At 38.6% G+C, this 12035-nt stretch overlaps 1 protein-coding gene across 1 annotated transcript in view; it reads left to right on the top strand.

Annotated features, from left to right (window-relative positions):
• srrm4 (serine/arginine repetitive matrix 4) overlaps positions 1–12035 on the top strand; it is a 71169-nt gene that overhangs the window by 41015 nt on the left and 18119 nt on the right. The window contains exons 4-7 of the mRNA XM_057831372.1: positions 3468–3551; positions 3888–3965; positions 4051–4077; positions 8855–8905. Coding sequence (XP_057687355.1) covers positions 3468–3551; positions 3888–3965; positions 4051–4077; positions 8855–8905 — 240 coding nt within the window. The remainder of the gene's footprint in view (positions 1–3467; positions 3552–3887; positions 3966–4050; positions 4078–8854; positions 8906–12035) is intronic.

Here is a 12035-nt window from a genome sequence, read left to right as displayed (position 1 = left end):
TTAATTCACAAAAACATTTTCAACGCTTAAATTATTTATTAAAGTACAAATAAAGATTTTCTTTTTCAAATATTTACCCTGTTAAAGGATTTTTCTTTTCTTTGTTTGGACTGATAATTTATCAGTTAAAATATCGGGGTAAATGCGACAGTAACAAAAAAAAAAAGACAATTTTGATTAAGAAATATAATCACTTACCCTTGTTTTATGGCTGGGTTGAAACAAAAGCAGTTGCGCTACGTCTGTAAACGGGGGTTTTCAGGGTAAAACGGGCAAATTTAAAATAGTTCGGAGGCTTCATGCGCCATGAATCTGCCATGGCAGCATATTGACATATTGTTCCATCAAACACGAGTTCTTTTGGCTTAAAATACAGTTTATTTTAAAGAGAGGTGCAAGAGGAGAAACTGCTTTTTCAGCCTTGTCTTTGTTTTCCGCTATACATATTTCTTTAACTTGCCTTTGACTGTCGACGGGATGCTGTGCTTGTTGACGTATTTATGTCATCGAAAACGTCGACTAGTCTGGACGGCTCTAATAGATGGATTGATAAACTTTATTTGCCATTCGAGTTTGCACACGTGAATACTGATAAATCTGATGCAAATTCCAGCTATTTATTTTTCAAATCCAGACTTGATTGGTGGAAAATCCCGACCAATGTTTACTGATCCCATGTTCATTAACAGACTTAAGAGAACACAGATTTACTGTGCAAAATGGTGTGGAGGAGTAAGGCTTTTTTACCCTCTCACCGTCACTGCCTTCTTCACGGGGATTTCTCATGCTGTTGCCGACAGATCATCTCCAATACACTCGAGGATAATCTCTCTTATGATTGTTTGGAGCTGGATCTTTTTTTTCCTCATGGGCGACATTCTGATTCACTCGGTGAGTCATGAGGATTAAGCGAGATGAAGGCTGAATAGTGGCGCTTGTATGCTAATGGGAAATTTAGAAGACGCAAATGTGTCGTCAAGTGAAGAGGTCTTGTAATTGTAAATAAAAACGTAATATTCTACATTACAAAACTAATTGGAATTAATTCATCATAATTACAACATTTTAAATCTTTTTACCTCATTCCATGTAAATTCGAGCATTTTTCTCTCGTCATGAGTGACCTTTTATTTATTTATTTATTTACATTATTTTTCATGTACTTGAATTTTCAGGTTTACTTGACAATTTGACAAATAACCCAAATTTTTCATTTTTTTCAAACAATTTTATTAATTTGTCATTTTTTGCTTAGTTGTTTAAACACCCAAATTCTCATTCATACGAGAAAAGCTGGATCAAATTTCCAGCAGGGCTGAGAACGAAAAGTGATATTTGTCATGTGGCAAAAAATGGATTTTGCCATGTGGCAATTTCTTTTTTGCCATGTTGCAAAATTGATTTTGCCATGTGGCATTTTTTTGTTTTGTTTTTGGCCATATGGCATTTTTTTTGCCATGTGGCATTTTTTTTTTGCCATGTTGCAAAATTGACTTTGCCATGTGGCATTTTTTTACCATGTAGCTAAATGTATTTTGACATGTGGCATTTTTTTGGGGGGGTATGTGGCAAAATGGATGCGCTGTAATGTAAAGTGAATGGTCAAAAATCACAACCACACGTTTTTCTGCCATTCAAAATGAATGAAAAATTTGAACGTGCATAGCCATCAATGGCATAGCCTTACTTGGGTGCCAGTTGAATGTCAATGCGCTCTAATGGTAAGTGTATTGTCAAAAATCTCAGCCACACGTTTTTCTGCCATTTAAAATGAATTGAAATTTTGGACGTGCAAAGCCGTCAATGGCATGGACATGCATGGCCTGCTAAAATGCCGTATACCCAAAAAATGCCACACACCCCCCAAAATTGGCCACAAACCAAAGTCCATTTTGCCACGTACCAATGAAAAATGGCACATGTAAAAATATATTTTGCCACATGGCAAAATCAAATTTGCCATAGGGGAAAGAAAAAATCCCACGTGGCAAAATCCAATCTGTCACATGGCAAAAAAAAAAAAATGCCATGTGGATGAATCAATTTTGCCACATGTGAAAAGAAAAAATGCTACATGGCAAAGAAAAAATGCCACATGGCCAAAAAAATGTCACATGGCAAAATCAATTTTACTACAATGCAAAAAAAATGCCACATGGCAAAAAATGCCTCATGGCAGAATCAATTTTGCCACATGGCAAAAAAAAGTCACATGGCAAAGAAAAAATGCTACGTGGCAAAATCCATTTCGCCACATAGCAAAAAAAAAAAAAAAAAAAAAAAAAAAAATGCCACGTGGCAAAATCCATTTTGCCATATGGCAAAAGAAAAATGCCACATGGCAAAGAAAAAAATGCCACATGGCAAAAATAATGTCACATGGCAAAATCCATTTTGCCACATGGCAAAAAAAAAATGTCACATGGCAAAAAAAATGCCTCATGGCAAAATCAATTTTGTCACATGGCAAAAAAGACCAAAAAAATGCCACATGGCAAAATCAATTTTGCCACATAGAAAAAAAATGTCACATGGCAATGAAAAAATGCAGCACGGCGAAATCCATTTTGCCACGTGGCAAAAAAAAAAAAAAAAAAAAAAAAAAAAGGCCACGTGGCAAAATTGATTTTGCCACATTGCAAAAAACGTGTCACATGGCAAAATCCATTTAGCCACATGGCAAAAAAATGCCTCATGGCAAAATCAATTTTCCTACATTGACAAAAAAAATATGCCACATGGCAAAATCAATTTTGCAAAATGGTAAAAAAAAAAAAAGTCACATGGCAAAGACAAAATGCCACATGACGAAATCCATTTTGGTATGGCAAAATAAAAAAAAAAGGCCACGTGCCTAATCCATTTTGCCACATGGCAAAAAACATGCCACATGGCAAAGAAAAAAATGCCACGTGGCAAAAAAAAAAATCAATTTTGCCACATGTCAAAAAAAAGATGCCACATGGCAAAGAAAAAATGCCTGGTGGTGAAAAAAAAACGTCACATGGCAAAAAAAAAAAAGCCACATGGTGAAATCCATTTTGCCACATGGCAAATACCACTTTTGGTTCTTGCTGTCTCTCCAAATTTTGTCGTCATTGCTATGGTAAAATTGTTTGTCAACACAATAGGATGCATGTGTTGACTTGCATCCATCAATTATTTTGAGAAAGAAATTTCAAAATTCTGATTGAGTCTCACAATCATTATATTCTAAATGTATAAAATGTGATCCATTTGGCAATAAAGGGTTAAAAATCATAGTGTGACTTCATTTCCAGGCAAACTCAGTCTTTTTTCTTTGTTGTTGTACCGATTAAAGCTTTTCTTTTTTTGTGCTCCATTCTTGTAAACCTTTTTTTTCCTCAATTTGGCCTTTCAACCAAGTGATTTGCTTGTCACATAAATGGGGCACTTTTTTTTTTTTCAGTTTCTAACTTTTCTTCTCCCTTTCTGATACTCTTCAGTGTCTCCTTTGACGAGGGGTCGTCACCATGGCCAAAAGCCAAAAAGAAGAAGAAAAAGTTGCAGCGCAAAAGGCAGAGGAGGAGGTGATTTGCATTTGTAGCTCATACGCTGCATCAGTTTTATTTATTTTTTTCTTTTTGTCACTTCATAAAATGAATTGTCCTTAGTTTTACCCTTGTTCAATTAAACTGATATCAAACTACTTTTTGTGATATCCTAACTTTATATGTGTGGAAACATGGAGTTTTGTAGTGATTTTATAATACATTTATGAAAATATTTGTTTACTCTTGCACAACTTGATCTTGTAAAGTTATTTTACTCATGTAGAAAGTCAGTATTAAAAAAAAAGAATATCCCCCTCAAATATTTCAACTGAAAGCATTAGTGGTAATTGACTATTTTATTGACACTTACAGGTCGCACTCCTGCAGCCTTTCTCCGCTGAAAAAGAAGAAAAAGAAGAAGAAAAGCTCCAAGAAAAGCAAGCGGCATCGGTAGGTGTGGCCTGCTTCAATTTAATCATACCTGTTACAATTAACTTTTTGATAGTAATCATGAATTCTAACTTTTTCCTTCCAGGTATTCTCACAAAAAGTCCAAGCATGGGTATGTAAAAGGAAGTTTTTGCATTCATCCTGTACCAAAAAAAAAAAAAAAAGCGTAATTGCTACATTTGGAATTACTGATTCATTTCCTACTTTCTGTATCACACAAAAATCGTGGTAACACACCATGTAAACATTTTTAGAATGATCTCATCACACAATAACAAACTATTTTACCCGGAGCCACCCAGGTGCCAGGGTAGAATTTTTTTTGCATAGCTAATCTGTACCCACAGTTTACTAATCTGTGATTACATATTAGTAAACTGTGGGTACAAAGTTAGTATAACTTTACAATAGTATGTTGTGTAATCTGTACCCACAGTTTACTAATCTGTGATTACATATTAGTAAACTGTGGGTACAGATTACTAAACTGTACCTACAGTATAGTAAACTATACCCACAGTGTAGCAATCTGTAAGTACAGTTTTCTACGGCGCCCCTAAAAGGACATCGACAGCAATAAAATCAAACTATCGGGTGTGCACTAGATAGTATGTGGTGCGCACGAGAAACAATCTAGTTCGCACCAGCTAGTATGTGGTACGCATCAGAAACAATCTGCACATACCATCCACGTTCAATGTGGTGCGCACGGAAAACTATCTGGTGCGCACGAGAAACTGTCTGGTGCTCACGAGAATCAATCTGTTTCACACCAGATAGTATGTGGTGTGCACCAGGAACAATCTGCACATACCATCCACTTACTGTGTGGTGCTCACAAAAAAAAAAAAAAACGTGACGCTCACGACCAAAAAAATCAGGTTCGTATGAGAAACAACCTGGATCGCACCAGATGGCATGTAGTGCGCACGAGAAACTATCTGTGCACACGAGAAAGTCTGGTGCGCACCAGATTGTTTCTTGTGTGCACCACATACTATCTGGTTCGCGTGAGAAACAATCTGATTTGCACCAGATAGTATGTGATGCACACGAGAAACTCTGCTGCGCACCAGATAGTATGTGGCGTACACAAGAAACAATCTGGTGCGCACGAGAAACAATCTGGTTCGCACCAGATAGTATGTGGTGCGCACCAGAAACAATCTGCACATACAACCCACATACTATCTGGTGCGCACGAGACACATCTTGGTTCGTAAGAGAAACAATCTGGTTTGCACCAGATAGTATGTGGTGTGGTCCAGAGTTTCTCGTGCACACCACATAGTGTCTGGTGCGCAGGAGAAACAATCTGTTTCGCACGAGATAGTATTTGGTGCGCACCAGAAACAATCTGGTTCACACCAGATAGGATGTGGTGCGCACAGGAAATAATCTGGTGTGCACCAGAAACAATCTGGCTCACACCATATAGTATGTGGTGCACACGAGAAAGTCTGGTGCGCACCAGATTGTTTCTTGTGTGCAACCATTATGAGGTTTGCACAACAAACTATCTGGTGCGCACGAGAAACAACCTGGTTCGCACCAGATAGTATGTGGTGTGCACCAGATAGCAGGTAGCGCGCACCAGAAACAATCTGTACATACAATCCACATACTATCTGGTGCGCACGAGAAACAACCTGGTTCGCACCAGATAATATGTGGTGCACACCAGAGATGCTCGTGCACACCACATACTATCTGGCGTGTACGAGAAACTATCTGGTGCACATGAGGAACTGTTTGGTGGGCACTACATATTATCTGGTTCGCACGAGAAATAATCTGGATCGCACCAGATAGTATGTTTTGCGCACCACATACTATCTGGTGCGCACGAGAGAAACAATCTGGTTGGCATCAAATAGTATGTTGTGCGTACCACCTACTATGTGGTGCACACCAGATTGTTTCTGGCGTGAACCAGATAGTTTCTAGTGCAAACCTCATAATGGTTTGTATTTATTTCTGTCGATGTCCCTTTAGTGGCTCTGTAGTTTACTAATTTGTGTGTACATTTTGGTAATATGTGAGTACTGTTTACTAATCTGTACAGACAGTTTAGCAATGACCCAACAAACGGTAGTCCCCAAATGCGGATGGACCAAGCAAGCAGCTCCACATGAGTTACCTTTCAAAACAACTTTGTTCGTCAAGGGCAATCTGCTTGCTTAGTCTGTTGGTGTTTGGATTCTCTACCCAAACCAAAAGGGTGACTAACGTTTCCGGGTCGTTGCTAAACTAGCGTTATAAACTGTGGGTACAGATTACTGAACTGTTGTAATCTGTAACCACAGTGGGTACAGTTGAGTCATTTGTGGGTAAAGATGAGTAAATTGTGGGTACAGATGACTAAACTGTGGGAACAGATTAGGTATAAAAATATTTTTTCCTACCCTGGCACATAGCGGGCTAAGGGAAAAAAAACAATTTAAGATAGTGCATGCTCATTCCGCGTGTGTATACAGTGGTACCTCTACTGACGAACGTCTTTACATAAAGATTTTTCAGGTTAAGAAACGCCTCAAAGGGAAAATATTGCCTCTAGTTATGAAAGAAATTTCAGAATACAAAACGCAGAAATAAAGTATGGCTGGTACTCGCAGCTCCCCGAGTTTCCTGAATGTAAAATACTTCTAGCTGCGCTGCCATTGGCTATTGCCTAGCATTCCTGGCATGCAATTGCTAAGAGGGACCTCTAAGGTAAGTGTACAGTGGGGCAACTAAGTATTTAGTCAACCAGTAATTGCGCAAGTTCTCCCACTTGAAAATATTACAGAGGCCTGTAATTGTCAACATGGGTAAACCTCAACCATGAGAGACAGAATGTGGAAAACCCCCTAGAAATTCACATTGTTAGATTTTTAAAGAATTTATTTGTAAATCATGGTGGAAAATAAGTATTTGGTCAATACCAAAAGTTCATCTCAATACTTTGTTATGTACGCTTTGTTGGCAATAACGGAGGCCAAACGCTTTCTGTAACTCTTCACAAGCTTTTCAGACACTGTCTGGTATTTTGGCCCATTCCTCCATGCAAATCTCCTCTAGAGCAGTGATGTTCTAGGGCTGTCGTTGGGCAACACGGACTTTCAACTCCCTCCACAGATTTTCTATGGGGTTGAGATTTGGAGACTGGCTAGGCCACTCCAGGACCTTGAAATGCTTCTTACGAAGCCACTCCTTTGTTGCCCTGGCTGTGTGTTTGGGATCATTGTCATGCTGAAAGACCCAGCCACGTCTCATCTTCAATGCCCTTGATGATGGAAGGAGATTTCCGCTCAAAATCTCTCGATACATGGCCCCATTCATTCTTTCCTTTACACAGATCAGTCGTCCTGGTCCCTTTGCAGAAAAACAGCCCCAAAGCATGATGTATCCACCCCCATGCTTCACAGTGGGTATGGTGCAATTCAGTATTCTTTTTCCTCCAAACACGAGAACCTGTGTTTCTACCAAAAAGTTCTATTTTGGTTTGATCTGACCATAACACATTCTCCCAGTCCTTTTCTGGATCATCCAAAAGCTCTCTAGCGAACCGCAGACGGGCCTGGACGTGTACTTTCTTCAGCAGGGGGACACGTCTGGCAGTGCAGGATTTGAGTCCCTGGCCGCACATTGTGTTACTGATAATAGCCTTTGTTACTGTGATCCCAGCTCTCTGTAGGTCATTCACTAGTTCCCCCTAGTGGTTCTGGGGTTTTTGCTCACCGTTCTTGTTATCATTTTGACGCCACGGGGTGAGGAGTGTGTTGAAAGTCCGTGTTGCCCAACGACAACCCCAAAACATCACTGCTGTAGAGGAGATCTGCATTGAGGAATGGGCCAAAATACCAACAACAGTGTGAGAGTTACAGAAAGCGTTTGGCCTCTGTTATTGCCAACAAAGGGTACATAACAAAGTATTGAGATGAACTTTTGGTATTGACCAAATACTTATTTTCCACCATGATTTGCTAATAAATTCTTTAAAAATCAAAGAATGTGATTTTCTGTTTTCTTCCCGCATTCTGCCTCTCATGGTTGAGGTTTACCCATGTTGACAATTACAGGCCTCTCTAATATTTTCAAGTGGGAGAACTTGCACAATTTGTGGTTGACTAAATACTTATTTGCCCCGCTGTATGTGTGTATCCCAGCGTCCTCTTCATTCGTTACTCTATTCTTTTAAAAAAATTTTTTTTTTACATGATGCACAACTCTTATTTTATGTTTATTCTGCAATCATCTAATTGTAACATGTATTTGTTACATGTTTTGATGCATTTTTACGAATTATAAAAGATTTATGTCTGAATTCTGGATAGTTTGGAACGGATTAGGGCATTTACATGGAAATGCCCCTATAGGCTACTGACAAAATTTTCAAGTTAAGAAACTACTTCTAGAACCAATTAATTTCGTAAGTAGAGGTACCACTGTACTGGCTTTAAAGGTGGAGCATTTGCTGGTGAGTGATGTGGGTGTCTAAAAACTCCTGTACTTGATTTTATTCAAGAGGCCATAAGAAGCATTGAATTTACCAGAGCATGATATCCTAATGCAAATCCTAAAATGCATTTCTTAACGAATACTTTTTTTCTAAATCAAAATATTGTCACTCAGGAATAACGTAGCGACAGGATGCATGCATCATTTCTTTTCATGCTTCTGTGAGTGCAAGTCAATTTGCTCAGCATGTGGACAGCGAGCTAGTGCGCATGAGTTATACTGGAACAGGCTTAATGGAAAAGGCGGTCTGAAGAATCACACAAAAAGATCAGATGTGACAAAAAAATGGTATTTGTGCATTGCACTGAACCTAGCTCGTCAAACTGAGAAAAAAAAAAAGTTTGATTCCTTTGCAAGTGATTAAGCTCTTTTTTTTTTGCTTCCGACAGCTCCTCAACTTTCAAGCATGAGAGAAGGAATGAGCGCAAACGGAAGAAAAGGTCAGTCTGCAGAGCAAGCCTCAGAAAACAGGGTCGTAAACTCAGTAAATGGACATTTCCACATTTTTAATTGATTTTCGCATAAATATCGGAAAACACAGACAAGGCTGAAAAGTCAGTTTCTGCTCTTGCACCCCTTTTTAAAATAAATTGCTGTACTTTAAGCCTAAATGACTGTTGTGTTTGATAGAACAATATGTCTATATGCTGCCATAGCAGATTCATGGAGCAATAAGCCCCGAACTATTTTTAATTTGTCAGTTTTACTCTGCAAACCCCGTTTACAAATGTCGCTCAAATGCTTTTGTTTCAACCCAGTCATAAAAAGAAGGTAAGTAATTATATATCTTTTTCAAAATGTCATTTTTAGCTTAGAATCATTAAGTGATGTCTAATATTTTGTTAAAAAAAAAAAAAAAACGACTTTAAAAAAGATTCACTCGCAAACTTTTAAACAAATTACCGTATTGGCCCGAATATAAGACAGCCCTGATTATAAGACGACCCCCCTCTTTTTCAAGACTCAAGTTTGAAAAAAGACTTTTTGAACACCAAATTAATTTTTATACAGAAAATAATCACAGTGCATCTGAAACAAATGATTATAACAATATATTTGAGAGAAAAAGCATGTTATTTTGCCTCATTCAAATCTTAATATCTGAACATTTAACTATGTAAACTAAGTGCAATCAGATTCGTAAATGAATGGCTTCTGGTTTTTGAAATGTAAATAAACCAATCTATTGTGATAAAACAACAAAATTGTAATAACTGCATTAACCATCAAAGTGAAGTCTAACTGTAACTGTAGTCCTAAAACAAATCAGAATATGGAAAAACATGGCAATAAAATAATGCAAACTGGTTAAACTTGAGAGTAGCTGAGATCTGTCATGACAGAACATCGCTTCAATGATATCTGGTGCCATCTAGTGTTGTGAATGGGTATAATAAAAAAAAAAAAATTGATCCAAACAAATTGAAAAAAAAAAAAAAAAACATATAAAAGAGTATACATATGAAAAAAAATATATCTCAACCACTCCTTGATGTCTGCGATTTCTGCATCGCGGCCCTTGTTATATGACCATGTTTCACCCAAAAAAATCCCTCAAAATCCGGCTGTGGCCATTCACATCCGTGTCTTGACACTTGATAATACATACTACATGGAGTTTTTGGATCGAAACAAGGTCAGTACGCGATATCTCGTTAAAATCATGGCGTCTTTAATCATACTCTCGCTTGCTCTCACCTCTAGTTACGGTATTGCTGTTTAAATTTTTTTTTTCAAATGCCCTCTTGTTCAAAAAATTTCTTCCCACAGAATATTGACATTTTAAGCTTTCCAATGATGTATCACACATGCATATACGACAATTTTGAAATTTGGCCAAATTGGGGGTCTCAGAGCGGAACTTCAAGTCACCTGAGTGTTTTCCGCCATATATATGGCAGAAAACACTCAGGTGACTTGAATGTGTGATACATCATTGGAAAGCCAAAGGTCTTTATTTTCTGGGGGATGAAAATTTTGAACAGGAAGGCATTTTTTTTTTTTTTTTTAAAAGCAAAACCCTAACTGGAGGTGAGAGCATGAGAGAGCATAATTAAAGACGCCACAGTTTTAACAAGATGTAGCATGTATCACCGAGTCTGAAGACGCAGCTGTGATGTTTCATGTTTCATGAATCCGGTTTCCTCCCACATCCCAAAAACATGCATGGTAGGCTGATTGAACACTCGAAATTGTCCGTAGGTATGAGTGTGTGAGTGAATGGTTGTATGTCTCCTTGTGCCCTGCGATTGGCTGGCAACCAGTTCAGGGTGTCCCCTGCCTACTGCCCATAGTTAGCTGGGATAGGCTCCAGCACCTCCGCGACCCTCGTGAGGAAAAGCGGCATGGAAAATGAATGAATGTATGCAAACCATGACAGAAGGGGGAAAATAAGTAAATGAACCATCACATTTAACATTTTGTGTCCCCCCTTTGGCAGCAATTACTTCAACCAGACGCTACCTGCAGCTGCAGATCAGTCTGGCACATTGATTAGGACTAATCTTGGCCCATTCCTCTCTACAAAACTGCTGTAGTTCAGTGAGATTCCTGGAACGTCTGGCATGAATTGCTGTCTTTGTGTCATGCCACAGCATCTAAATGTGTATGATGATGTACAGTACTCAGACTAGGAGACTGATGGCTGACTTGTTGTGATAGTGCAAAGATTTTGATCTAACGGTGCAAAAATGCTATCATGACACTGCAAATATTGCATATACTGTAGCCAGATGATGCCGTACCCAGATTGAGACAAATGTCTGAGAACATATTACTTACTGACATGCATGTACAATGGGGCACATAAGTATTTAGTCAACCACAAATTGTGCAAGTCCTCCCACTTGAAAATATTATAGAGGCCTGTAATTGTCAACGTGGGTAAACCTCAACCATGAGAGACAGAATGTGGAAAAAAAAACTCAGAAAATCACATTGTTTGATTTTTAAAGAATTTATTTGCAAATCATGGTGGAAAATAAGTATTTGGTCAATACCAAAAGTTCATCTCAGTACTTTGTTATGTACCCTTTGTTGACAATAACGGAGGCCAAACGTTTTCTGTAACTCTTCACAAGCTTGTCACACACTGTTGCTGGTAATTTGGCCCATTCCGCCATGTAGATCTCCTCTAGAGCAGTGATGTTTTGGGGCTGTCGTTGGGCAACACGGAATTTCAACTCCCTCCACAAATTTTCTATGGGGTTGAGATCTAGGCCACTCCAGGACCTTGAAATGCTTCTTTACAAAGCCACTCCTTTGTTGCCCTGGCTGTGTGTTTGGAATCATTGTCATGCTGAAAGACCCAGCCACGTCTCATCTTCAATGCCCTTGCTGATGGAAGGAGATTTTCACTCAATATCTCTCGATAAATGGCCCCATTCGTTCTTTCCTTTACTCAAATCAGTCGTCCTGGTCCCTTTGCAGAAAACAGCCCCAAAGCATGATGTTTCCACCCCCAGGCTTCACAGTGGTTATGGTGTTCTTCAGATGCAATTCAGTATTATTTCTTCTCCAAACAAGAGAACCTGTGTTTCTGCCAAAAAGTTCTATTTTGGTTTCATCTGA

This window comes from Corythoichthys intestinalis, chromosome 3 (genome assembly GCF_030265065.1).
Source record: "Corythoichthys intestinalis isolate RoL2023-P3 chromosome 3, ASM3026506v1, whole genome shotgun sequence".
Taxonomy (NCBI): Eukaryota; Metazoa; Chordata; class Actinopteri; order Syngnathiformes; family Syngnathidae; genus Corythoichthys; species Corythoichthys intestinalis.
Note: the sequence above shows the minus strand (reverse complement) of the source record. Positions and strands in the feature narration are given on the sequence as shown.